This window comes from Lepus europaeus, chromosome 14, assembly GCF_033115175.1.
Source record: "Lepus europaeus isolate LE1 chromosome 14, mLepTim1.pri, whole genome shotgun sequence".
NCBI lineage: Eukaryota > Metazoa > Chordata > Mammalia > Lagomorpha > Leporidae > Lepus > Lepus europaeus.
The window spans coordinates 37,883,865-37,910,729 of NC_084840.1; the positions used below are offsets into that span (position 1 = coordinate 37,883,865).

The 26,865-nt window shown below is 50.5% G+C and overlaps 1 protein-coding gene across 3 annotated transcripts in view; it reads right to left on the reverse strand.

Annotated features, from left to right (window-relative positions):
• Positions 1-2,664: 2,664 nt before the first annotated feature.
• The window catches only part of NVL (nuclear VCP like), a 103,523-nt gene continuing 79,322 nt past the window's right edge, over positions 2,665-26,865 (reverse strand). For 2 of the 3 annotated variants that reach the window (XM_062210449.1, XM_062210447.1), the window contains 2 exons: positions 26,772-26,842; positions 21,616-23,426 (listed from right to left, as the gene is read on the reverse strand). In XM_062210449.1, coding sequence (XP_062066433.1) covers positions 23,382-23,426; positions 26,772-26,842 — 116 coding nt within the window. In that variant the 3' untranslated portion in view covers positions 21,616-23,381. Of the gene's footprint in view, positions 3,010-21,615; positions 23,427-26,771; positions 26,843-26,865 lie in introns of those variants that run through there. The other variant, XM_062210448.1, reaches the window with a different exon arrangement.

Below are 26,865 nucleotides of genomic sequence, written 5' to 3' on the forward strand. Positions count from 1 at the left end.
TTCTACAGGTTCTTTACCAAGGATTCCAGTAGGCAGTGAGGATATGAAGAGAAAACATGGGCCCAAGTCAAGGAGCTGGCACTCTAGTGTTGGGAGGTGCACATGAAATCAGCATTCAGTGACCAAGGACTTAACACGCCCAACAGGAGTCGGGCTGTGGCAGGGACCAGGTGGCCAGGACATGGTGCTAACTCTGTCTGTTATCTGCTCAGGCAGGCCTCACGTGCAGATTTTCAGTTTAATCCATGTCAGCCGGAGGAGGCAAGCCTTATCTCCTGTGCTTGGCAGGAAGCCAGCCAGAAGGTAACTAGCCTGGGGCATCACACCCTGAGCCAGGGCAGAAGCCAGGAGGGTCAAAGCCTGGGTTCTATTTTGCCTCTTCTCTGGCTGACTTAGAAGCTCTTTGTTTGGACAAGGAAATGTGTTGTTTCCTGTTAGGACAATATTCTAGGAGCCTTATTCATTTGGAATAAAGCAAAAGCAAGCTGATGACCTAGGGCTGGCAAGGCAGGGAGAGAACAGCAACCGCGCCTTCAGAAATGCAAGAGCAGCCAGCAGGCCCCTCGGACCCTCAGGGCTGCGAGGAGAGGAGCGGGTGGCTGAGGCTCTGGTCTGGCGGAGGGAGGAGGGGGTGCCTGAGGCTGATTGCTGAGAGCTGGGTGCTATCCAGGGCCAGGGGGCGGGGCACATGTGCAAGGGGTGTTAGCAGGCAGGACAGCCCCAGGGAGTGCCCAGATGCGGGAGAAGGCGCTGGGTTTGACAATATGTGGATTCCAGGACAGAGCATGCAAGTACAGAGCCAATGCCACGGTCGAGGAAATAAGAGGACGGGGAGCATCACCTGGGAAAGGCCAGGTAGGTTTTTGCCAAGTTTTATCTGAATTGGCAAACAGCCTCTGAGGCTTGGAGCTGAACTCAGCTGAGGGGAAAGAGTTTCAGGTGCATCCCTGTGGGTAGGAAGGTAGTTGCTAAAACAGGCACGTATAAATTAGCACACAAGATCAAAAGCTAGAGGTCAAAGGCAGAGGCTGTAACTGTGGCTGCATGAGGCGCTGGGACAGACAGGACCCCGATAGGAAGAAAGGTGGAACCCAAAGAAACAAGTAGCCTTTTTACAGAGCAAAGAGTGGATTGGGGCCGGCGCTGTGGTGCAGCGGGTTAAAGCGCTGGCCTGAAGCATCAGCATTCCATATGGGCGCCAGTTCTAGTCCCGGCTGCTCCTCGTCCGATCCAGCTCTCTGCTATGGCCTGGGATAACAGTAGAAAATGGCCCAAGTCCTTGGGCCCCTGCACCCATGTGGGAGACCCGGAAGAAGCTCCTGGCTCCTGCCTTCGGATCAGCACAGCTCTGCCATTGCGGCCATCTGGGGAGTGAACCAGCGGATGGAAGGCCTTTCTCTCTCTCTAGCTCTCTCTCTCTCTCTCTCTCTCTCTCTCTCCTGCCTCTCTGTAACTTTGACTTTCAAATAAATAAATCTTTAAAAAAAAAAAAGAGTGGATTATCAGAGCTGGTGTGTGGTGTAGTGGATAAACTCACTGCCTGTATCCCATACAGGTGCTGGTTCAAGACCCGGCTGCTCCTCTTCTGATCTAGCTCTCTGCTATGGCCTAGGAAAGCAGAGAAAGATGGCCCAAGTGCTTGGGCTCCTAAACCCAGGTGGGAGACCCAGAAGCAGCTCTGGGCTTCTGGCTTTGGCCTGGCACAGCCCCAGCTGTTGAGGCCATTTGGAGAGTGAACCAACCTATGGAAGAGCTCTCTCTCCCTCTCTGTAACTCTATTTTTCAAATAAATAAGAAATTTTTTTAAAGTAGATTATCAGTCATTAGTTACAGATCTCTGTAAACCTCGGGAAAGGAAAAATAGATGCACTGTGACAAAGGCCTAAAGGAATTGAACTACGCTTAGTGTTGGGTTCTAAATCGTTACACATCAGAAGTTGCTAAAGCAAGGAGGTTAGGTTCCCCTGTTAGGTTATTATGAAAGTCTACTCCACTAGGTCACCAGGAAGGGTCCCAGATGCTGCCCAGTCACCCTTCATTTGTCCAGTGTCTGGTTTGAGCCTTACTTGATGCTTTCTTAATAGCTGAGACTTGTGTGTGTGTGTGTGTGGTTGTTTTTGTTTTGTACAAGGTGTCTCATTCTCCTCCCACCCTAAGCTCTTAGCCATAACCACCCATGGAGAAATCGGCTCTTTCCCTCCAGGCTGGGCATTAGGCAGAAAGCAGCTTCCTGGCTGTTGCTGTCTTTCGAAAGAGCACTTTCAGGTCGGCTGCCATATTTTGGGTGGACGTGTGCTTCAGCTCCAGCAATTCCCAGTGCCAGCCCACGGAAACCTGGTCAGAGCTGGTCTGCCTCACTCTGGCCGCACCCAAGGCTGAGGGCTGGTCACCGCAGGGGATGGCCCGTGGAGGCCACCTCGCACAGGCCCGCCTGGGGGAAGGAGCCCAGCAGAGCACCCCGGATGGCAATGAGTCTTCTCCATGGAGACTCAGCTCACTGCGTCCTGCTTTGAGGACACTTTCAGAACAACTGCACATTCTTGTCATCCTTCGATTTCCTAAAAGCTGTGTTTCATCTCGTTAACTTCGCAAAAACAGACACATAGGGATGGGTATTGAAAGGAAAGGACACCACAAAACACACCGAACACCGGAGTGAGGGAAACGGTTCATTGTCGGGCAGGGGAAACCCGAAGGGCTGCCTCCCTGTGCTCAGAGGGAACAGCCTGTGCTGGGAGAACAGCTCTTACATAGCTTTGCAGAGGTAAGGGAGTGGGAGCGGCAAATCCCCTTGGGGTGGGGGTGGAGCTGATGCTTGTGATTGGGCTATTGGGTCACCTGACTGCTAGCAAGCCAGGCTGGGCTTAGAAAGATGGTGCCATTTTACTAACAGGTGTTCTGTAGCAGCAGGTTAAGTGGCAGCTCGCGACACTCACATCCCATATTTTGGAGAGCCAGTTCCAGTCCTGGCTGCTCTGCTTCCGATCCAGCTGGCCCTTGCTAGTGCACCTGGAAAGAAGCAGAGGATGGCTCAAGGATTTGGAGTCTCTGCCACCCATGTAGGAAACATGGATGGAATTCCTGGCTTCTGGCTTCGGCCTGGCCCAGTCTTGGCTGGGCTGTTGTAGGTATTTGGGGCAGTAAAACAGTGGGTGGAAGTGCACTCTCCTTCTCTCTCTCTCTCTCTCTCTCTGATTTTGAAATAGAGAAATAATCTTTTAAAAATAAATAAAAGGGGCAGGTGCTGTGGTGCAGAAGGTTAACGCCCTGGCCTGAAGCACCGGTATCCCATATGGGCGCTGGATCAAGACCCAGCTGCTCCACTTCCAATCCAACTCTCTACTATGGACTGGGATAGCAGTAGAAGATGGCCCAAGTCCTTGGGCCCCTGCACCTACATGCAAGACCCGGAAGAAGCTCCTGGCTCCTGGCTTCAGATCGGCGCAGCACTGGAGTGAACCATCCAATGGAAGACCTTTCTCTCTCTCTGCCTCTCCTCTCTCTATGTAACTCTTTCAAATAAATAAATAAATCTTTAAAATTAAATAAATAAATCTTTAAAATTAAATAAATAAATAAAAGCAAAAGAATTCACCAAACATCAAAGCTAAATGACAAATTCAACAAATCCTGGAGGATTTTTCCTGTTTTCCTCTCCCCACCACACCAGCCTCTGCCATTTTCTATGGGAAGAGGGCATTTTGCCTTCAGAGCACCAGATTTCTCGCCAGGTTCCCTGGGCTGTGCCCAGCCCCAGCCCCAGCCCCAGGGCGCTCTGACAAGCTTTCCAACCGGTCTGAAGCAATTTGGAGCACTTGTTTCCACCAAAGGGAGGGGCTGGCCAAGGAGAGAGCAAAAGGAAAATTCCAAAACCTCCTTAGGCCTTCAGGAGTGAGCTGGCTTTGGGCTCCTTGGCCTGGAGTCCTTGCTCTTCTGACTAGGGGTGAGATGCCACTTGCAGGCTGCCATCCCCTGAGCACATGAGCCCTGTATCCATGGGTCTGTTTTTCTATCCATGCGTCTGGTTTTTTTTGTTGTTTGTTTGTTTAAGATTTACTTACTCGAGACAGAGTTACAGACAGACAGTGAGAGGGAGAGACAGCAAGAGGTCTTCGATCCACTGGTTCATTCCCCAGATGGCCGCAACGGCTGGAGCTGAGCTGATCCGAAGCCAGGAGCTTCCTCCGGGTCTCCCGCATGGATGCAGAGGCCCAAGGACTTGGTCCATCTTCCACTGCTTTCCCAGGCCACAGCAGAGAGCTGGATTGGAAGTGAAACAGCCGGGACAAGAACTGGTGCCGGTTCTAGTTCCTGCCGCTCCCTTCCGATCCAGCTCTCTGCTGTGGCCTGGGAAAGCAGTGGAAGATGGTCCAAGTTCTTGGGCCCCTGCATCCACATAGGAACCAGAACCGGTGCCCATATGGGATGCCGGCACTGCAGGTGGAGGATTAATCTGCACCACAGTGCTGGCCCCTTGTTGTCTCTTTGAGGAGCAGAGCCAAGTGTGATCATAAACCAGGAAAACAGCCATCCTATTTCGATTGAATTTAGCAAGATTATCTTTCTTTTTAAATTTTTGTAAACATTTAACATTTTTTTCATTTATTTTTTATTTAAAAAAAGATTTATTTATTTGAAAGGCATAGTTACAGAGAAAGAGAAGGAGAGACAGAGAGAGACCGGTCTTCCATCCACTGGTTCACTCCCCAAATGGCCACAATAGCTAGGGCTGGGCCATGCTGAAGCCAGGAGCTTGGAGATTCTTCTGGATCTCCCATGTGGGTGTAGGGGCCCAAGCACTTGGGCCATCTTCTGCCACTTTCCCAGGTGCATTAGCAGGAAGCTGGATTGGAAGTGAAGCATCTGGGACTAGAATTGGTGCCTATAAGGGATGCCAGCGTTGCAGGTGGTGGCTTAACCCATTATGCCACAATGCTGGCCCCTATTTATGTGAAAGGCAGAGTTACACAGAAAGAAGGAGAGATAGAGAGGGAGAGAGAGAGGTATCTTTCATCTGCTGGTTTACTCCCAAAGTGGCCACAAAAGCCAGGGTTGAGCTAAGATTGGCAGACGATAGCCAGGAGCCAGGAGCTGCTTCTGGGGTCTCCCACATGGGTTCAGGGGCCCAAGCACTTGGGCCATCCTCCACTGCTTTCCTAGGTGCATTGGCAGGGAGCTGGATCAGAAGTGAAGCAGCTGGAACTTGAACCGGTGCACATATGGGATGCCAGTGTGCAGGCGGCAGCTTGACCTGCTATACCACAGCTTAGCATTATCTCCTCCATTATGTCCTTCTAATACACACAATATGGAATAGGTAACCTTATCACTATCTGAAGGAGGTGGATGCTGAGAATCACAGACATTAGGTAACTTGCATCAAGTTGATTTCCAAGAAATGGGCAGAACAAGAAACTTTGAATTTGTATTGCTGCAAACTGGAACCCTGGCCACTGCACCATGGCGCCACCCTTCAATCATGGGCCCACACCTCTACAGAAACCTCTGTTTGCACATATATGAAAGAAGGGGCTGGGCGATGGTGCCATCTGGATGGTTGGGAATTTGGGTGTCTGAGGGCTCTGCAGATGGGGAGGCTGCTCCGTGGGGGGCACTAAGCCCCATCCACTCCCTGTGCGGCGCTGTTCTTGGAAAGCAGCACAGGTGCATGGCTGCACTCCATGCACAGTGACACTGTACCGGTCCCGTCTGGACCGGGCAGCCCTGAAGGTCGCTAGGCTCTGGAAGTTTGCTGAGTAAATTAACAACATACGCAAGGGTTTGGGAAGAACTTTAACCTATCCCACAGAATTACATGTTAAGAGGTCTAACTATTTTTGGGAACTAAAGCGTCAATTCTGCCTGTCGCAGGGAGCAGTTGGACACCCACAAGCCTCCTTACTTCCAGACGCATCAGTGGGTGCTGACAGCCAGATGCACACAGACACTGTACTGACTTCTACTATGCAGCCAAGGAAAGAATATTGAAGTCATACAAACAAAACGCATAGCCAGTGTCTATATTCAAAGTCTACACCGAGGATGGCCCAAGTCCTTGGGTCCCTGCACCCCATGGGAAGACCCAGAGGAAGCTCCTGGCTTCAGATCAGCACAGCTCTGGCTGTTGTGGCCACCTGGGGAGTGAACCAGTGGATGGAAGACCTCTCTTTCCCTCTCTGTGTAACTCTTTCAAATAAAAAAAATCTTGAAAAAAAAAAATTCTACACCGTTTGTATGGCAGGAAGCGAGTGACTGAGGTTAGCATCATGGTAGAAATAGACTTACTGAGCACACTACAAGGAAGCAACAGGCAAGCAGGTCAGGTAGGAGCTGACTCCCGCTGTAGCACGTTGTCCAGGGGTATACGCGGAGCCTCAGTCCCGTCTTAGGGTGATTATTGCCACAGCAGCAGCCATGGCAGCCACAGCCTTGTGTTGCAACATGTATTACAATTCAAGAAGTATCCTTGTAACTGCAATATGTTCTCAGGGTGAGCTTTCTGTGGTCTGGGAAGTTTTCCCAGGTAGGTAATTCTCTGGTCTTTATCTTAGGGCACTCCTCCAAATGCCCAGGGGTTACCCTCTACAATTTGTCTTTGTCTTGTTTTGTTTTGAAAGGCAGAGTGGCAATGAGAAAGAGAGAGAAAGATTGACCTTCCATCCACTGGTTCACTTCTCAAATGGCCACAACAACCAATTCTATTGTTTGAGTTCTAGACATTTTAAAATATTTATTTTTGTTTTCATCTACTTGAAAGGCACAACAGAGAGAGAGAGAGAAAGAAAGAGAGAGAGGTGGGGATGGGGAGGAGGGTAGAGATGGAGAGAACTTCATTTCCCCAGTGCCCGAAAGAGCCAGGGCTGGGTTAAGCCAAAGCCAGGAGCCCAGAACTCCATCCGAGTTTCCCATATGAGTGGCAGGGGCCCAAGTCCTGGAGCCATCACCTGCTACCTCCCAGGAAGCATCAGCAGGGAAGCTGGCTCAGAAGTGGAGGGGCTGGGACTGGAAGCCCTACACCCATATGGAGCTTCCCAAGTAGCAGCTTAACGCCCAGGGACTCGACAGGGACCCACCATGTGTATTTCTTTAAGAAAGGATTTTACTATGAACATTTTCCTCACATTCAGAGCCCTCTTCCTAATTAGTCTGACACACGAGGTTTCTAAAGCAGATTTCAATTCTGCCCCTCCAAGGAGATGGGAGCAGGGAGGCCCCCAGCCGGGGAGGGAGTGTGGGTTGGTGGTTGTGTGGCCTGTCAACTTGCCAAGCACTTCCACACCTGACTGGGCAGGAAAGTGCTGAGTCAGAAGTCAGAGCCGGAGCCTGTGGCCCTGAGCTCCGATTTATCCCAATACTCTTCAAAGCTGGCTAGGGAACAGCCGGTTTTCCCACCACCATCACTCTGCCAGGCCCAGTTTAGACATCCTAGGAAAATGCAGGTGCAGGACACAGCCGGCCAACAAGAAAGGGATGACTGGCCTCGCTGTCAAAACGAGGCTCCCAGGGACCCAGCCAGAGCCCCTGCCTGTGAATGGCATCTCAGAGCTCTGAGGAGAAGAAGAACAGGATGTGGCTAGCACTGCCTGCGGAGCCAGCCTTATCTGCGAACCTGCCTCCCAGGCAGCCAGAGTGGCTGGGCAGTGACCGGAACGCACTGCTGCTTGTCTCTGTGGGTTCTGACTGCTGGTTCCTGTGTCCTGGGAACATCAGGTGTTGCAGCTGCTCATCAGGGTGCACTAGCAAAAGAGGACAGCTCACAGCTGTTCCAGGCACAGCCGTGAATCCTTTGCTGCCCACACTCCTTGGCTGATTTCTTCCTGATTTATTTATTTTTTTAAACCATTATTTATTTTTTTTATTTGAAAGGCAGAGTTACGAGGGGCGGGGAAGGGGACTGCTTGGAGACAGAGAAGACAGGGAGAGAGAGAGAGAGATCTTCCATCCTCTGTTCCACTCCCCAAATGGCCTCAATGTCTGAGGTTGGGAGAAGCTGAAGCTGGGAGCCAGGAACTCCATCCTGGTCTCACATGGGTGGCAGGGACCCAAGCAATTCGGCCATCGTCCACTGGTTTCCTTGGCACATTAGCAGGGAGCTGGATAGGACATGGGGCCACTGGGACTTACACAAGTGCTCATCTGGCATGCTGGCCCTTGCAGGCAGCTGCTTAACCCACTCAGGCAGGGTGCTGGCTCTCTGAGGTTAAACCATCCTCTGCATCCCATATTGGAGCACTAATTCGAGTTCCGGCTGCTCCGTGTCAGACCTAATTCCTTGCTGATGCACCTGGGAAGGCAGCAGAGGATGGCCCAAGTGTTTGGGCCCCTTGCCATCCATGTGGGAGACCTGGATGGAGTTCCTGGCTCCTGGCTTTGGCCTGGTTCAGCCTTGGCTTTTGCGGTCATTTGGGGAGTGGACCAGTGAATGGCAGCTCGCTCTCTCTCTCTCTCTCTCCCTCTCCCTTCCTCTCCTTCTCAGTCACTCCACCTTTCAGATACATAAGCAAATCTTTTTAAAAATTGTGTCAGAGGACATGTCACATCCAACACAACATTGTTCCCATTGTTAGGTGTGAAGTTCCATAGGACTAAGCGCTGACTCCCTGTTGTGCAACTCATCTCCAGAAGGAACTGAAACTGGATCTCTGCTCCCTGCAGCCTCTGGCCGCCCCCGTGCACTTTCTGCCTCCGTGAGCTTGCCTGGCGTGTTGAGGCTTTCGATCAGCAGAATCTTCACTGTGCACATCAATCTACACGACAAACATTTCCAGAGAGGCCTGTGGCACACTGCAGCACGGGCAAGCACCAGCCACGCAGGTGGAGTCATGTCCTCCCAGACTTCCTTAGGTTTGGGTAATTTTCAACAGCCTGATTCACTCTCCCCAGCCAGCTGGAGAGACCGGTAGGGCGGCGGCTGCTGCTGCTGGAGAGGCTGTCCCAGGGCTGCCTCTTGGGGGCTGCGCCTGCGCCTGCCGCACACAGCTCCCTGGCTGCAGACGCTGGGCCAGGGCTGGGGCTGTGCTGCCTGTGCCTCCCGGGGGAGCCAAGGCTAAGAACAAAGCAGGGTCTGGAAGCCACACATCTATGCATTTGGTGTTGCTCAGGTGGAGGTGACTTGGTTCTTTAATTACCTCTCCTGAATAAATATTTGTCCTAGGCCTGGAACGGCCAACACTAAACTGAGTTTTTCCAGCTGACCTTGCCATGAGCGTGTGAGCGAGGGAGAAGGAAACCTGCCAGCCCTCGGGACGGTGTCAGCACCTCCGTGCGCCCACACCTTGCCTGTCAGTGCCTGGGGTCTGGCCCCTGCTCGCCTCCCCCAGGCCAGCCCTCCCCCCAGCCTCCTCTGCACCCACTTCCTGGGGCACAGCCTTGCCAGGTGCTTCCTGCCCTGCAGGCCCAGGCTGCTGCGTGCCCGGGCCTCTGTGCTCCCTCCGCGGGGCCAGCCTGGCTCCAGCACAGCCAGCCCATTCTTCCTCCTCAGCTCTCTCCCCAGACGTCTTCTCTCCACCTTTCCTCGTCTGATCCCCAACGCCGGGTTCCACCAAGAACTGACCCCGAGACAGGAATCTCGGTCACAAGTGGCTCGTTGGGAGGGCAGGCCTGGGAGCGAGAGGTGGGCAGGAAAGAAAAGGCAGATGGCAGTGTGCGTCCGCCCTGCAGGCAAGTGGGCCTGGGTCCCTGCGACTCCAGGCCCCTGCCTGGGACTTGGCCACACAGGGGTTTGCCTTAGGGTAATTCATTAAGCCGCACATTTGCTGTGTGTTTTCTGGGCCTGAGTTGGCGGCCAGGATCTTTGTCAAAGGTTCTCTGAGAGGCTGGGAAGCTGAGGTGTGTGGTGGCCAATTCCTATCCCTCTTTGCTGGAAGCTGCCCCTGGGGACATTCCTAGGCTGCTGGGAGGAGGGGGGCCCAGGAAGGCCAGTGCACAAGGGGCACTGTCGGGCAGAGGGCTCTGCTGTGCCACCTTTCTCTGGATCCCAGGGGCCCCTCACTGGGCTGGCTCTGATCCCACCACCCTCTGCTTGCTCATGAAGAAAGCGACACATGCACAGGGAAAGGATTTGCCCAAGCAGCTCGCGTTTGTGGCACTCGCTTGCGATGCCTGTGCTGACTCCCATCCAGCTCCCTGCCAATGCACCTAGGAAGGTGGTGGAAGATGGCCCAAGTGTTTGGGGCCCTGCACCCATGGGGGAGGTCTGGAAGAGAAGCTCCTGGCTCCTGGCTTTGGTTTGGCCCAGCCCCGACCCTTGTAGCCATTTGGGGAGTGAACCAGCAGCTAGAAGACCTTTCTCTCTGTCTCTCCCTCTCTTTCTCTCAGTCACTTTACCTATCAGCAGGGCAAGTCTTAATCTCCTAAAAGTCCCTTTCTTTGGGGAAACGAAGCACAATTATGAAAAGCTTAAAGGTTTAAGGTCTAGATAATGCTTCACGCATAGTCACAGGAAAAAAACAAGTGACTCAGGAAAGGAGAGAAGACTGAAGTGCTCTTAAGTACCGGCTTGGGTTAGCCCAAGAAAAGAGGCGGTTCAAAGGGCAGGGGATAGAATGATCGGCTGAGGTGCCACAAGGCAGTTCGCTTATGCACTTGGGGATAATTGTTCACTTTTTTTTTTTTTTCTGTTGCTAAATTGCAGCAATTCACAGAAAGGTGGCAAAACAGTATCCAAGTCAGCCATCATCGCACCTCTCAAAGACAGCCTCTGTGGAGCAGGTGTTCAGCCTGGTGCCTAAGACGCCCAGTTCCCTGGTGTGCCTGGTTCCTGGACTACAGCTTCTCATCGAGGTACAGCCTGGGAGGCAAAAGTTCTGGCTCAGGTAATTGGGTTCCTGCCACCCATATGGGAGACGTAGGTTGTACTCCCTACCCCTGGTTTTGGCTGGGCCCAGCTGCAGCCACTGCGGATATATGGAGAGTGAATAAGCAGTGGGAACTCTCTGTTTTTCTTCTCTCAAACAAATACGTAATAAAATGACAGGCTGAAGTGGGTGTGGGTGTGGGTGTCAGGTTCAAGTTGCAGCTTTGATTCTAATTCCAAGCTGGCAGGCAGCAGGTAGCAGTCGAGTCCCTGCCACCCACATGGAGCACTGTGGCCTGGCCCAGTTCTAGTTGTGGTAAAATGAAAATAAAATTTACTGTGAAGCAGGTCCTCCTGTGCTCTCCACCCTGTCCTCCCCAGGACCCCAAGAGGGGAAAGGGCCCCAGGGTGGGAAAGCCCTACGCAGAAGCTGAGCGCTGGCCGTGGCTCTGCCACTGTCCTGTCCCAGTGTGCCTGCTGCTGCATTGAGCTGTGAGGAAACAGGGCAGCGGGGTGGGGGGGCTGGCCACCTGTCCGGAGGGTGAGGGACAGCTCCCTGACCTTTATTTATTTTTTTTAATATTTTATTTATTTGAAAGACAGTTACAGAGGAGAGAGAGAGAGAGAGAGAGAGAGAGAGAGAGAGAGAGAGAGAGAGAGGTCTTCTATCTGCAGGTACACTCCCCAAATGGTTGCAATGGCCGGAGCTGAGCTGATACAAAGCTAGAAGCCAGGAACCAGGAGCTTCTTCCGGGTCTCCCACATGGATACAGGGGCCCAAGGAGTTGGGCCATTCTCTGCTGCTTTCCCAGGTGCATTAGCAGGGAGCTGGATCAGAAGTGGAGCAGCTGGGACTTGAACCTATGCCCACATGGGATGCCAGCGCTGCAGGCTGGGACTTTCCCGCTGCGTCACAGCACCGGCCCCTCCCTGAAGGACTTTCAAGCCCTGTCACAGGCAGCTGGATGTTCTTTTTTTAATTTTTTAAAAAATTTATTTGACAGAGTTAGACAGTGAGAGAGAGACAGAGAGAGAAAGGTCTTCCTTCCGTTGGTTCACGCCCCGAATGGCCACTACGGCCAGAGTTACACCGATCCAAAGCCAGGAGCCAGGAACTTCCTCCCAGTCTCCTATGCGGGTGCAGGGCCCAAGCACTTGGGCCATCCTCCACTGCCTTCCTGGGCCACAGCAGAGAGCTGGCCTGGAAGAGGGGCAACCGGGACAGAATCCGGTGCCCATATGGCCCCAGCTGGATGTTCTTGTAACTACACCTTGTGCAATGTCAGGAGGTGGCCTTGGTGTTCCTCTGCCTAGCATGCTCTCCCCTGCAAAGCTGTGCTGCTCCATCCCACTGCCTTCAGACATCCTGTGACCACAGGCCGGCCAGGACCCACCTCTATACATAAGCGCCCCTTCTCACACACACTCAGCCCTCCCACCGCCTGACCCCACCTCCTCTTCACAGTGTGTCCCATGTGTTAGGTAAGTGTGTGCGCGGGCATTCATAGAGAGACACACGCGTATGTATGCACATTGGTTCATTAGCCCTGCTTCTTGGCACAGAGGAGGGACTCTGGCTTGGCTCATGGTCATTTGTCAATAGATACTTGTGAATGAATTAGTGAAGTCTCACTCACAGCACCGCCATTCCAGTTTCCACTGTGTTAACAGGAAGACTATGCACTGCAAATTACCATACGGTGTCCTGATGCTAATCAAAGTCACCGCAGTCACCTGAAATGAACTTGATTGGCCTTTAGTCTGCTACCAGAGCGGGTCCTAGGTCCCAGCTGGAAACAAAAACAGACTCCTTCAAGTTTTGAGCCCTGAGGGAATTCCCCCATCCCCCAGCTTGGTGACACACTAGGCAGAGGTGAGGAAGGAGGGATCCTGGAATCTGTCCCTCACCCCTGCCGCTGCGTGATCACACGGTGTTCCCAGCCCAGGCCAGTCGGCCTCGGCCTCGCTTCTACTTCACAATGCCTTTCTGGCTCCGTGCAGACTACAAAGTCTATGAGCCCTCGGAGCACACTTTACTTTGTCAGGTGCCAGCTCGCCACATAGCCGGCCAACTGGACGTGGCTGCAGAGGGAAAGGCAGAACGTGTAGGAACAACAGGCTCCGTTTTTTTGATTGTTTCGTACAATTCTCAAAAAATATATTTTGCACTGAGAACAAAGCAGGAACAAATGTACATCTGGGTTGCGTGTAAATCTTCAGGGCAAAATGCACTTGTCCAGGGAGTTAAGGTTGGCAGGAGGCAAGAATGTGTACACCTTGTGCTTGCTTTTCTTTAAGTGCGGCTTTAGCCCGCCACGGAAAATTCCCTGGATAATTTAGAACACAATCACTTTTACTTCAGCCAATTATTTCCACAGAAAGTCCCCCCCCCCCCCCACCAAGCAGTTGTCCTCAATTCTTTGAAAATATTTTTATTATGAAACATATTATTAGAGCCCGGCTTTGTGCACAGAAGGTAAAGCCACCACCTGCAGTGCCGGCATCCCCTATTGGTGCCAGTTTGAGTCTCAGCTGCTCCACTTCCAATCCAGCTCCCTGCTAATGGCCTGGGAGAAGCAGCAGAAGATGGCCCAAGTGCTTGGGCCCCTGCACCCACCTGGGAGATCAAGAAGCTCCTGACTCCTGGCTTCAGCCTGGCCCAGCCCTGGTTGCTGTGGCCATTAGGGGAGTGAACCAGCGGATGAAAGATCTCTGTCTCTCTCTCTCTGAAACTCTTTCAAATAAATAAATAAATCTTTAAAAAAAATTGTTAATACAGAAGAGCATAAAATGTGTAGATACATTTTAAAATATACAACCAGGGTGGAGGGAGACCTGGACTAAGCCCATTTGGGAAATGAACCAGTGGCTGAGAGCTCTCCCTGTCTCTTTTCTGTCTCTCAAAGTCAGTATGAATATGTGAACCCCACGTACCTACCATGGGATACGAAACAGGACCAGCACCTCAGAACGCCCCCGAGGAGACCCCCATCACATCTCCCTCCCCACCTGACCACTGTGATAATTGCTCCTTTGCACTCTTTTTCATGGTCTTACCTATATGTGAATCCCTAAAAAAAGATATTTCTCAGTTTGCAGCAAACGCAGACCTAGCTAGCTGCCTCAGGAAAAGGCAGTAACACCTGAGCAGAGGGTTGCGACAGAGCCTGCCTCCAGCTTTCCCCTACCCCCAAACTGACCAGCCAGGAACCCAGTGCAGGTCCCGTGTGTGTGGTAGGGACCCAGATATTTGAGCCATAGCCTGCTGCCTCCCTGGGTGTCTGTTAGCAGGAGGCTGGATGTGGAGCAGAGCCCGGAGCTGAACTCAGGTGCTCTGACATGAGATACAGGTGTCTTAGGTGCTGGGCCCAACATCTGCCCCCTGCTCTGGATGTTTCTCTCTGAACTTGGCACAGCTGCAGTAGGTTGAAGCAGATGTGCCTGGAAGGGACATCAGGGTTCCTAGGTGGCGAGTGGGCCGGGCACACCTGGGCATTCCGTGTTCGTGTGTGAGGGCAGCAAGCTGGCCTGGGGTCATTGCCTCCATGCCTCTGTCTCCTGGGCCTCTGCCGGCCATCCTCCCACCAGCCCCTCCTCCTCTCTCCCTGCCGCCTTCCTTTTCTTTGATGTGACTTCCTCATTTTGGGGAGCACATCCTTGACGGTTTCCTGCGACAGGAAGAGAGGCTGCAGACTCTCACGGGATCTCTGGAGAAGATGATACTGGGTGGGATAGTCCTCTTTTTCTCCTGCTTAATTAACATGCAATGTCTGTGCCATGTATGGGCACAGGGCGGTTTTTCAATGCATGTGTATAGGAAGTACTGCACTTAACATTTCCGTCCCCTCAGCCCACCAGCTCCTCCCCTCCAGTTCTGCATAAAACACGGCCTGGGTTGCTGTGAGCCACAGTCACCCCGCTGTGCCCGGGAACACAGGGCTCCTGTGTTCCCTCCTCCTCAGGGTTCTGCTGTCCATTATATATCCTCCTCCTTCCCCCTCCCCCCCGCCCCCCACCTTCCTAGCTGCTAGGAATCACTATGGACGCTTTGAGTCTTCACGAGGGAGGGAGAACCCGTGGTATTTGTCTTGCTGTGTCTGGCTTACTTCACCTATTAGGACGTCCTCCTGTATCAGTCCTCAAGACAAGTTTCAACACATTTTAAATATGGAAACAGTATCACGTCTCTTCTCTGTCCCCAGGGGAGAAAAACTAGAGATCAACAACAAAAGAAACCAGAATGGTATACAGGGGGAGTGTTTGACTCAGAGGTTAAGATGCCCCTTGAGATGCCCGCATCCCACATGGGAGGGACCAATCCAGCTCTGCTTCTGATTCCAGCTTCCCACTAGTGTGCAACCTGGAAGGCAGCAGGTGATGGCTCAGTATTTGGGTTCCTGCCACCCATGTGAGAGACAAGGAATGGCTTCTGAGTTCCCAAGCCCAGGCTATTGTGGGTTTTGGGAAGCAAACCAGCAGATGGAAGATCTCTCTGCCTTTTTCTGTTTCGCTGCCTTTTAAGTAAAATGAAAATAAAATTAAAAAGTTAAAAAAATGTACAGGAACATAGGAAGTAAACACCATGGTACTGAATGAAGAAATCGGATCATTCAAAGTATCAAAAGGAAAATAAAAAAATTTCTTGGGGGGTTGGCATTGTGGGCAAAGCTACCACCTGCATCACTAGCAACCCATATGGTCACCGGTTTGAGTCCTGGCTGCTCTACTCTGGATCCAGTTCCCTGCTAACTAGCTTGGGAAAGCAGCAGAGGATGTCCCAAGTGCTTGGGCCCCTGCCACCCACATGGGAGACCTGGATGAAGTTCCTGGCTCCTGATTGGTCCAGGCCTAACTGTTGCAGCCATGTGGTGAGTGAACCAGCAGATGGAGGATCTCTGTCTCTCCCTCTCTCTCTGTAACTCTGACTTTCAATATAAGTAAATAAATATTTTTAGAAAAAATTTTTGGAAGAGGAGCAGACATTTGGTTTAGTGATTAAGACATCGTTTGGGATGTCTAATTCCATACTGGAGCACCTGGTTCAAGTCCTGGCTATTCCCCTTGTGATCCAGCTTCCTGCTAATATACCCTGAGAGGCAGCACGTGATGGCTGAAGTACTTGGGTTCCAGTCATCTGTGCAATAGACACACAGATTGAGTCCTGGGCTCCAGGTTTGGTCTGACCCACCACTGGCTGCGGTGAATTCGGGGAATGACCCAGCAGATGAAAGATTCTGTCTGTCTCTCTCTCAGTCCCCTTCCTTCCTTCCTTCCTTCCTTCCTTCCTTCCTTCCTTCCTTCCTCTCTCTCTCTCTCTTTCTTTCTTTCTGACAGGCAGAGTTACAGAAAGAGAAAGGTTGGTCTTCCTTTTCTGTTGGTTCACCCCGCAAATGGCCGCTATTGAAGTAACACCTTGACTGCAGGGACTTCATTTTGGAGAACCTGAGACTCCATTTTGGGAAGGTGCGCCCCCCCCCCCCCCCAACACACACACCGTGAGACTCTGGTCTGAAACTATGATCTAAAACAGTCGAACAATAGCAGTCCACTACATCACACTTGGCAGAGCATAGAAACCCCCTAGCATGATCGCTCAAGTTTGGAAGCGGATAGGCTGCACCTGGGTTAATGATAAAAATGTAATTTGCCTATGTCCTACATATGATTAAAACCAATACCTGGATTAATGTCAAGATTATAATTGGAATTGTTAAGACTGTAACTGGTATTGTCAAGATTATAATTGATACTAGTTTTGCATAGGTTTTAGGTCAGCTTGACCCCAGTAACCATGTATTGCCCCCGATCCTAGTAACCATGTATTCCCCTCCTGATTTTGTGGTTTTTGCCTTTATAAACCCTGTTGCTTTGGGCTTCAGGGTCGAGAGTTCTTTAGGGCATGAGCCCACTCTCCACCGCTGGCAACAAAGGACCATCAAATCTGATCAATGTGTGGTGCTCCTTTGTTTACACTCGCTCGGGTACAACACTATGGCCGGTGTGCTGCGGCCAGCGCTCTGCGCTGATCCGAAGCCAGGAGCCAAGTGCTTCCTCCTGGTCTCCCATGCGGGTGCAGGGCCCACACACTTGGGCCATCCTCCACTGCCTTCCCGGGCCACAGCAGAGAGCTGGACTGGAAGAGGAGCAACCGGGACAGAATCCGGCGCCCCGACTGGGACTAGAACCTGGTATGCCGGCGCCGCAGGCAGACGATTAGCCTAGTGAGCCGCGGTGCTGGCCAGTCCCCTGGTCTTTCAAATAAGATGAAAATAGAAAACAAAACAAAATCTTAGAACAAATGAAAATGGTGATACAACGTGCCAAAACTTATGTGATACAGCAAAAACTGAACTAACAGGAAGGGTTATAGTAATAAGTGCGTACAATAAAAAAATTGCAAATAACCTGATGATGGATCTCAATTACCTAGAAAAGGAATAACAAACCAAAGCTACAATTAGCAGGCAGGATGATGTTCTTGTCTGGATCCACAGAAACCAAAGAGGATGGAAACTTCTCAAACAGGAAGGTTAAGACCTGAGTCGGGAGGAACTCAAGTCAGCACAGCACTGGGCTGTTCCCGGAATGCCCTCGGAAGATACATGCAGACAACTTGTAGGCCCTGCAGCCAGGCACAAAGGGGAGCCTGTCTGACGCCAGGTTTCCAGGCCAGGGCCTCGGGCCTCTCTGGCAGCAGCACTGCTAGAGCTTTATGGGGCAGTGTTGTTTCTGGGCGCTGAGGATACAAAAGAGGGTGATGCCACATCTCAGTGGTTGTGCAACTCATTTACCCTTCTGCAATGTTGATTTGAGAAAGTTCAAGCTAGCAACGAACTCCCGGCGTCTATAAGGAAGACCCACTGTCAGCCTAGCAGGCTCACAGAGGCAGGGTGGTTGTAGTGAATACCTCCACCCCCTCTTCACAGCTTTCTGTCTTAGACAATGCTCCTGTGGGCCAGGCTCTTAGCAGATTTTTTTTGTTTGTTTATTTCAAATAGGCTAATCAAACAGTAAGATGCATCTGTTACTAATTTTAAAAATTTACTTATTTTTCATTTTATTTGAAAGGCAGAGAAAGAGTTCTTCCATTGCTGGTTCACTCTCCAGATGCCCACAACAACCAAGGCTGGGCAGGCTAAAGCTAGTAGCTGGGGACTGAATTCTGGTCTCCCACGTGGATACAACCTGAGCCACCACCACCACTGCCTCCTAGGGTGCTCATTAGCAGGAAGCTGGGATGGGAAAAGGAGGAGTCAGGACTTGAACCAGGCACCACCTGATATGGGATGCTGGAGTCTCAAGTGGCCGTCATACCTGCAGTACCAAATGCCTGCTCCAGAAAGTTTTTTATTTTCTTCTGCATGTGTGGACCATAGAGGGCTCCCCAAGGGCCCCTCAGCCTGGGGGCAGGACTGCTGAAAGGCCTCTGACCAGCAGCAACTAAACACAAGGGAAGCCCCACCTCCTTAGCCTGCCTGGCATCTCCCGAGTCTCAAAGTCCCAGTTTGTAGAGTGCTGTGGGGTGTCCACGGAAGCTCTCCTGTCTGTGCTTTGTGCCCTAGGATTCACTGTTCAATTGAAAAGCTGCTTTGTTGGCTGGCGCCTACGGTGCTGGCACCCCGGGTTCTAGTCCCGGTTGGGGAGCCAGATTCTGTCCTGGTTGCTCCTCTTCCAGTACAGCTCTCTGCTGTGGCCCAGGAGTGCAGTGGAGGATGGCCCAAGTACTTGGGCCCTGCACCCGCATGGGAGACCAGGAGAAGCACCTGACTCCTGGCTTTGGATCAGTGCGGTGCCCCAGCCGCAGTGTGCTGGCCGCAGTGGCCATTGAGGGGTGAACCAACAGAAAAGGAAGACCTTTCTCTCTGTCTCCCTCTCTCACTGTCCACTCTGTCAAAAAAAAAAAAAAAAAAGATACTGCCTGAAGTGCCAGCATCCTGCATGGGCACTAGTTCGAGTCCCAGCTGCTCCACTTCTGATCCAGCTCCTTGCTAATGTGCCTGGGAAAGCAGCAGAGGGTGGCTCAAGTCCTTGGGCCCCTGCATCCACGTGGGAGACCCAAAACAAGCTCCTGGCTCTTGGCTTTGGATAGGCCCAGCTCTGGCTGTTACGGTCATTTGGGGAGTGAACCAGCAGATGGAAGCGCTCTCTCTCTCTCTCTCTGCCTCTCTATAACTCTGCCTTTCAAACAAATAAATCTTTAATAAAAAGTTTCTAAGTTCTTGATAAATGACAAATGCTGAGCAGAGTTGCTGCCACCGAGACTCTTAATTTAGTTCGTAAGCAGCTGATGACAATGAGCACTACTGCCAGTCTAGGTTGGCACAAAAAGCAGAGGGACTGGACAAAGCTGCTCAGGAAACCCTGAAGGTCAAGCCGGCCATGCGGAGGGTAGGACGGAGGCATTCTGGGAAGCGGGTACATCTTGAGTAAAGGCTCAAAGCAGTGAAAGGAAGTGGTGTTGCAGAAGAGGAGGGACAGGTGCCACAGGTGGGCTGTTGTCAGACAAAGGCCACGTCTGATCAGGCCACTGGAGGACAGGTAGAGAAGCGGTGTGATTTCAGTAGGAAAACTGGTTTCAGTGTAAGAGACTGAACAGCTGATTGACAAGAGGCGACAGTCACAGTTGTGAAAGGCACTCAAAGTCTTAACTAGGTCAGCGTATGGGAACAAAGGGAACAGATTTCAGAAATATTTCTAAATCATAGATGACTTATGACCAATTAGAAGAGCTGACAATGACAACGAGACTTCTAGGTGAGGTGATAAGGACTTTGGGAAGAAGGGCGGGGAGCAGAGTTGGAAGGAAGCTCACAAATATTGTTTGAGTTCCTCCATCTTGAGATTTACCTTGGTCTTGGAAGCCAGAAAGGCAGTGGATCTTTTCCTGCCCTTATCTAAAGAATGGGTCTTTGGGACAACCTTCCCTGAGTCTCTCTCCTCCCCTCAGGAGAAAGGCTTACTTGGCAGTGGGACCAAGTTGCACAGTCAATATGTTATCTGTGGAACATTCCAGAAAGCAACATCTACCCAGATAACCTTCCTATCTTAGAACACATCTCTGAAGTTGACATTCACAAAGGGACCTCTCCCAGGAAGATAGAGCGGCACTCCTGACAGGGTGACATAATCGCAAACTCCCTCCCTCACCAGCAGCCATGTAGGGCAGCCTGTGTGGGATGCCCGGTGTCTTAGGGGAAAAGAGGAAGGGTGGCTAACTTATCCTCACGACAAACTGTGTGCTTCTCAAATTTTTTATTTATTTATTTGAAAGGCAGAGTAAGAGAGCTCTCTCCCAGCTGCTGGTTCACTCCCCCAAATGCCCACAATGACCAAAACTGGGCTGAACCGAACATGGGATGCATGAGCCAGGAATTCAGTCCAGGGCTCCCATAGGAATGGTAGGAGCCTAACTGCTTGGCCAACACAGCTGCCTCCAAGTCTGCACTGGCAGGAAGCTGAGGTCAAGAGCCAGGATCAGGTATTGAATCCAGGTACTCTGGTGGGAGATGCAAGTGACTTAAATGGCAGCCTAACTGCTAGCCGAAAGCCTGCCACAGGAACTTAGTATTTTCTAGTTTATGATTTTTTTGAATTGTTTTGTGCAAGTTTTTTTTTTTTTTTTTTTTTTGGACAGGCAGAGTTGGACAGTGAGAGAGAGAGAGAGACAGAGAGAAAGATCTTCCTTTTTCCATTGGTTCACCCCCAAAATGGCTGCTTCGGTGGGCGCGCTGCACCGATCCGAAGCCAGGAGCCAGGTGCTTCCCCTGGTCTCCCATGTGGGTGCAGGGCCCAAGGACCTGGGCTACCCTTCGTTGCTTTCCCAGGAACAATAGGGAGCTGGATTCAAAGTGGAGCAGCCAGGACTTGTACTGGTGCCATATGGGATGCCGGTGCTTCAGGCCTTGGCTTTAACCCACTGAGCCACAGCGCTGGTCCCTATCATTAAAGTTTTGAAAGGAAGAGTTAGAGAAAGACATCTTTCATCTGCTGGTTCACTTCCCAAATGGCTGCAACAACTGTGGCTGGGCCAGGGTGAGCCAGAAGTCAGGAATTCCATCCAGGTCTCCCACAGGGGTGGCAGGAGCCCAAGCACTCGGGCCACTTTCTGCCACTTTCCCAAGCACATCAATAGGGAGCTGGATCAGAAGTGGAGCAGCTGGGACTTGAATTGGCCACTTATGGGATACAAATGGTCCCCACATCAACTGAGAACACTAAAGAGAACACGTGGCAGTGTCTGGTACATGGATCACATGCAATCTGCACGGTGAGTTTAGTTGTTCAGTTTTCTGCCCAGTAACTGCCTGCTGCTTCCATTTATGAGAAAAGCAGGCAGGGGCAGGGCTATGGCATAATAGTCTAGGCCTCCGTCTGTGGCGCCAGCATCCCATGTGGATGCCGGTTTGTGTCCTGGCTGCTCCTCTTCCAATCCAGCTCTCTGCTGTGGCCTGGGAAAGCAGTGGAAGATGGCCCAAGTGCTTGATCCCCTGCACCCATGTGGGAGACCTGGAAGAAGCTACTGTCTCCTGGCTTCGGATTGGCACAGCTCCGGCTGGTGCTATAGGAAGAGGCTTGGCCTGCTATGCCACAGTGCTGGCCCCTGTATTTTACTTTTGACTTGGCTAACATCAATCCCAAAGTGAACCCTACTACTCAAATTAGCTAACTTTCGTATTATATGGTCATGGTTTTTCACTGGTGCTCCTCTCCTGGGATGTTAACACACCTTTTCATGCCCCATTCACTGGGTACTGTGATAGCTGGATCAGATGTCTGTATTCTCCAAACTCCTCAAAAAAAGGACCAAATATTACCACCTTTTGTAACTTTTTCTTTATTTATTAGTATTTTCTCCACTTCATAAATTACATTAGAAGTGGCCTAAACATTTTTATTGAACGGGATGGCGTAAAAATTTAGGAAGATAAGTCAGTAATCAGACCCATCTATACACAGTCTTAGCATATATTGTGAGCAACCCTGTCAACGATGTGACATTGAATATGACACAAATTAACCCTCTCAGAAAGTACCAGCTAGGGACCTGTCAAAGAGACAGAGGCCAGCACAAAGGGCTACATTTGTGACAATGTAAACATCAGACGAGAATAATAACACTTTGAAAGAATACTAATCCTCACACTTGAATTTGATCAAGCACAGAACATCACCTAATTTCAAAGTATGATCCCACAAAAACTGTATGAAGTACAAAGGGAAGAAGAAGGGGCAGCTATTTGGTGCAGTTTAAAACATGGCTTGGGATACTTGCATCCCACATTGGAGTGCTGGGTTTGACACCTGGCTCTGCTTCTGATTCCAGCTTCCTGCTAATGTACACCCAGGGAAGGGAGCAGGGGATAGCTCAAGAACTTGCGTCCCTGTCACCCACAAGGGAGACCTGAATTGAGTTCTGGGCTCCTGGTTTCTGCCTGGCCCAGTCCTCCCTCTTGAGTGGATTTAGGGAAGATCTGTCCGTGTCTCTCTTCCTTTCAAACAAATGAAAATAACAGTTCTTAAATTAAAAAACAAAGGAAAAAGGAGTAATTTTGCAGAGTGAGAGGGCGGGCAGAAGGCCGGCGCCGTGGCTTAACAGGCTAATCCTCTGCCTTGCGGTGCAGGCACACCGGGTTCTAGTCCCGGTTGGGGCACCGGATTCTATCCCGGTTGCTCCTCTTCTAGGCCAGCTCTCTGCTATGGCCTGGGAAGGCAGTGGAGGATGGCCCAAGTGCTTGGGCCCTGCACCCGCATGGGAGACCAGGAGAAGCACCTGGCTCCTGGCTTCGGATCAGCGCAATGCGCTGGCCACAGCAGCCATTGGAGGGTGAACCAACGGCAAAAAGGAAGACCTTTCTCTCTGTCTCTCTCTCTCACTATCCACTCTGCCTGTCAAAAAAAAAAAAAAAAAAAAAAGGGCGGGCAGAAGCATCTTAGTCAAGTGCTCAGGTGAATATCACAATACTGGGACAAACTGAAATTTCACACCAGCTGATAAAATGCAGAGAACACGGCGTTACTTCCTGGTAATCCTGATAAGGATGCTGTACTTGTGCCTAATCTTGAGGAACATTGCAATCCACATGCAAGGCATTCAACTAAGCAGCTGGCCTGGAACGTCCAAGGGAAGCTGGAGGACCCATTCCAGACTTTAACAAGACCAAAGAGACACAGCAGCTAATTGCAATGACTAACTGTAAAGTGGACACTATGAGGACAGCAACGTAACGGTATGAACTTCCTGATTTTTGATGACTGGGTGGGTGGGAGACTTCTAGTGTGCAGGAAGTACACAATAACATATATGGGGTGGGGGTGGGGGAGCATCAGGTTAGCTAGCTGCTTATTCTCAGATGGTTCCGGAGAAAAACTCTTTGTAACTTTTCTGGATGGTTAAGATCACTCACGATAAAAATTCTACTTGAAAAATTTTATTTCAGCAGTTTAAAAAAACTTTTTTCTTAAAGAGGAAGTTAGGTTGTTTTCACACGGATAGAGTCTTCAGTCCCTGGTGGCCTCACTAACTTGAAAATGCACTTCTGAGCGAGGCCACGCCTGTGAGCTGCTGAGCACGTGAGGGCCGGAAGCGTCACCGGGTGAGGGAGCGCTGCAGAGCATCATACATCATCTGATCCTGGTGAGGGGACAGGAGAGAACACAGAGCTGATCACTGCCGCTCACGGGCTGGACGGCGCAACCCTGGAAACACGAGCGCCCGAGTCCCGAAGCCCAGGACCTCAGAATGTGGCCAGCTCCACTGGCAGGACCCGACTGAGGTGAGTTAAGGCGGGGGCCCCAAACCCAGTGTCAGTGGTGCCCTTTTAAGATGGAGAACTTCGCCAGACAGGCACAAAGGGAAGAGACTGTGGAGACCCAGGGAAAACACGGCCATCTGCCAGGCAAGAGGCCCCAGGAAACCCAATCCCGACAATACCCAGGTCACGACGTGACACGGTCTCCAGAACTGAGAGCAATTTCTGTTGGTTAATCCGCCTAGTACTCTGCTATGGCAACCTAGCTGACTGAGCCACAGTGTGAGACAATGACTTGACCCTGCTCCAAGGAAATCCTGTGCCTTCACAACTATGGATTCACGTTTGTGGTAATAACCAGGTCAAAGGTTCCTAGGCCATTAACAAATCTGTGAAAAAGCAATGTTTTATTTATTTTTTACTTAAATATGTATTTGTTTATGTGAAAGTCAGTTACACAGAAAGAGTGAGAGAGAGGAGAGTTAGAGAGAGAGAGATCTTCCATCTGCTGGTTCACTCCTGACACAGCCACAATGGCTAGGGCTGGGCAAGGCTGAAGCCAGGAGCCAGGAGATTCTTTTGGGTCTCCAACATGGCTGCAGAGATCCAAGCACTTGGGCCATCTTCTGCTGCTTTTCTCAGGTTGTTAGCAGGGAGCTGGATTAGAATGAACCAGCTGGGTCTTGAACCAGGGCCGACATGGGATTCCAACATTACAGATGGTGGCTTAACCTGCTATACCACAGCACTGGCCCCAAAAGCAACTTTTTAAACTGTGGTCAATCCAAATGGAATTGGGGGGCAAAAGGAGATAATTTTATATAAATTATGTATTGGGAATATATTCCTGAGTTTCCTAGTCTGTTTTGGATTCAGTCAATTTCTGTGCCTGTCAATGTTTCAAATGTTAAGGCTGGAAGAATGCATTAGTTTTCCAGGCCCCACCTCGGGTCGTTTCCTCTCCGGAGCTTTTTGAGCTACTCTTGTTTGTTTACTTTTCCATATCATCTTCAGGAAAAACCTGTCTGCTACCAAAACCAAAACAAGCAAAAAGTAAAGTAAAAAACCAGAGTAAGACCGGTGCCACGGCTCACTTGGCTAATCCTCTGCCTGCGGCACTGGTTCCCCGGGTGGTTCTAGTCCTGGTTGGGGCGCCGGATTCTGTCCCGGTTGCCCCTCTTCCAGTCCAGCTCTCTGCTGTGGCCCGGGAGTGCAGTGGAGGATGGCCCAAGTGCTTGGGCCCTGCACCCGCATGGGAGACCAGGAGGAAGCACCTGGCTCCTGGCTTCGGATCAGCGCAGCACGCCAGATGTAGCGGCCATTTGGGAGATGAACCAACAGAAGGAAGACCTTTCTCTCTAACTCTGCCTGTCAAAAAAAAACAAAAAAAACAAAAAACAAACAAACAAAAAAACCTCAAAAAACGAAACAAAACAAAAACTAGAGTAGAGCCAGAAAATAAGTTTGAATAATTCCAAAGGGCCTTGCAGCACTTCAACTTCTTTGACTGCTAGCCTGGGAAAAATCAAATGCACAAGATTGTCCAGCACTGAAGCAGGGAACAGCCAATAGGTCTGACCAAGAAGCTCGGTTTGCAGCACCACGTAGGACTGGCTAGAAAATGTGGAGAACCAGGCAGTGTGCAGACACTGCCAGGAAACTGTAAGCTGCATTCAGGGAGGTTAGCAACAGTGTGTTCTGTCAAGTGGATAAGTTTTTGACTTTAAAAAGCTATGTCCTTAATATTTTTATTCTGATCACAATCCTGTGCTGAAGGCAGCACTTTTGTTATTTCCACCTAACAAATCAGAACAGTGCTGTGTCCCCCAAATTCATATGCAGAATCCCTAACCCTAGATGTGATGCTATTAGGAGGTGGGGCCTCAGGAATGATCAGGTCGTGAGGGTGGACCCTTCAAGGACGGGATCAGTGCCTTCTACCATCCTGGAAGCTGGACCTCACCTGACAGCAAATCAGTGTTTGCTTATAGTAGTTTTCTTGTAGCAACCCTAACAAGACACAAGAATTCAGTAATATCAAAATCTCAACACTTATCAATAGTCTTGCCACAAGCCTCTAGGGAGCAGCAAACACTGAAGAAGACGAGGAAGAGGAAGAAGAAAAAAAAGCCAAAAACCAGACTAGCAGAATCACCTATGATTTACTCGTCTATGAAGTGACATATATTAGATGGAGAATTTGGCTTTGTTGAGGGAAAAAAATAAAGGACAACACAGCTGAGATGAACACCTCTGAATTCCGAGAGGCACCTGGCAAACAATCCACCTTCCTTGTTGGGGAACTGATTATGACACATCACGAGCCTGTTAAGACTTACGTGGACCACTATGGGACACAACCTCTCTCTCTCGAAGTTAGATCCAGGCAGGAACTTCAGATAGCGCCCAACATGCCAGCAGCAGACTGGGAGGAGCGAGGACACAGGCAGAAACTCAAGAGCGGCAACGTCTGCTTCCTGCCTGCACCCCACCTGAACCGGGCATTGAGGATTGACTGCGCCAGGGAACGGATTTCTTCACTTGCCCTCCAAACAAGATCATGGTGCTGTCGGCGGATTGCTGGGCATGAAATCTACTTGATATGCTGTTTCATAAATACGTGGTACATGATTCTTAATTCTAAGAGTGTGGAAATAGACACGAGGGGGTCATTCTTTCTCTGAATAAGCAGCTTATTAGGTCAACTGCTCTCTAGTCTATAAGAAACATACAAAAATAACCTCTCCTTAGAACACCCCCATAAAGGCAATCATTTTACATATTTTCAGGTCAAAATGTAACCTGAAATTTCTTTCAGGAAGTAGACATGGTATAGCAAACACAGTCTAGGGGCAGGCATTTGGCACCCTGGTTAAATCACTGCTTGGAAATCCTGCATCCCACACAGAGCACAGGGGTTTGAATCCTGTCTCCTCTGCTTTCAATGTAGCTTTTGGCTAATGAGTAACCTGGGAGGTGGAAATGATTGTTCAAGTAGTTGAATCCCTGTCAGTTGCTTCCCATTCAGGAAACCCAGGTTGAGTTCCAGGCTCCTGGATTCAGCGTGACCCAGCCCTGGTTGCTTTGGGCAGATGGAAGATCTCTTTCTGTCTCTCTGCCTTCCAAATAAAACAAAAACCAAACACAAACACTGTGAATTCGCACATTCATATCTACTGATCCCAATTCTACTCTCTTTTTGCTAGACTTCTAAGAGCACTTCTTACCTTTATTGATATAGATGATTTCACTTTCTTGAAAGCTTCTTCAAAGTGCTTCTGACCAATCTTGAGTTCACCTGTGGAGGAAATGTGTTAGTCC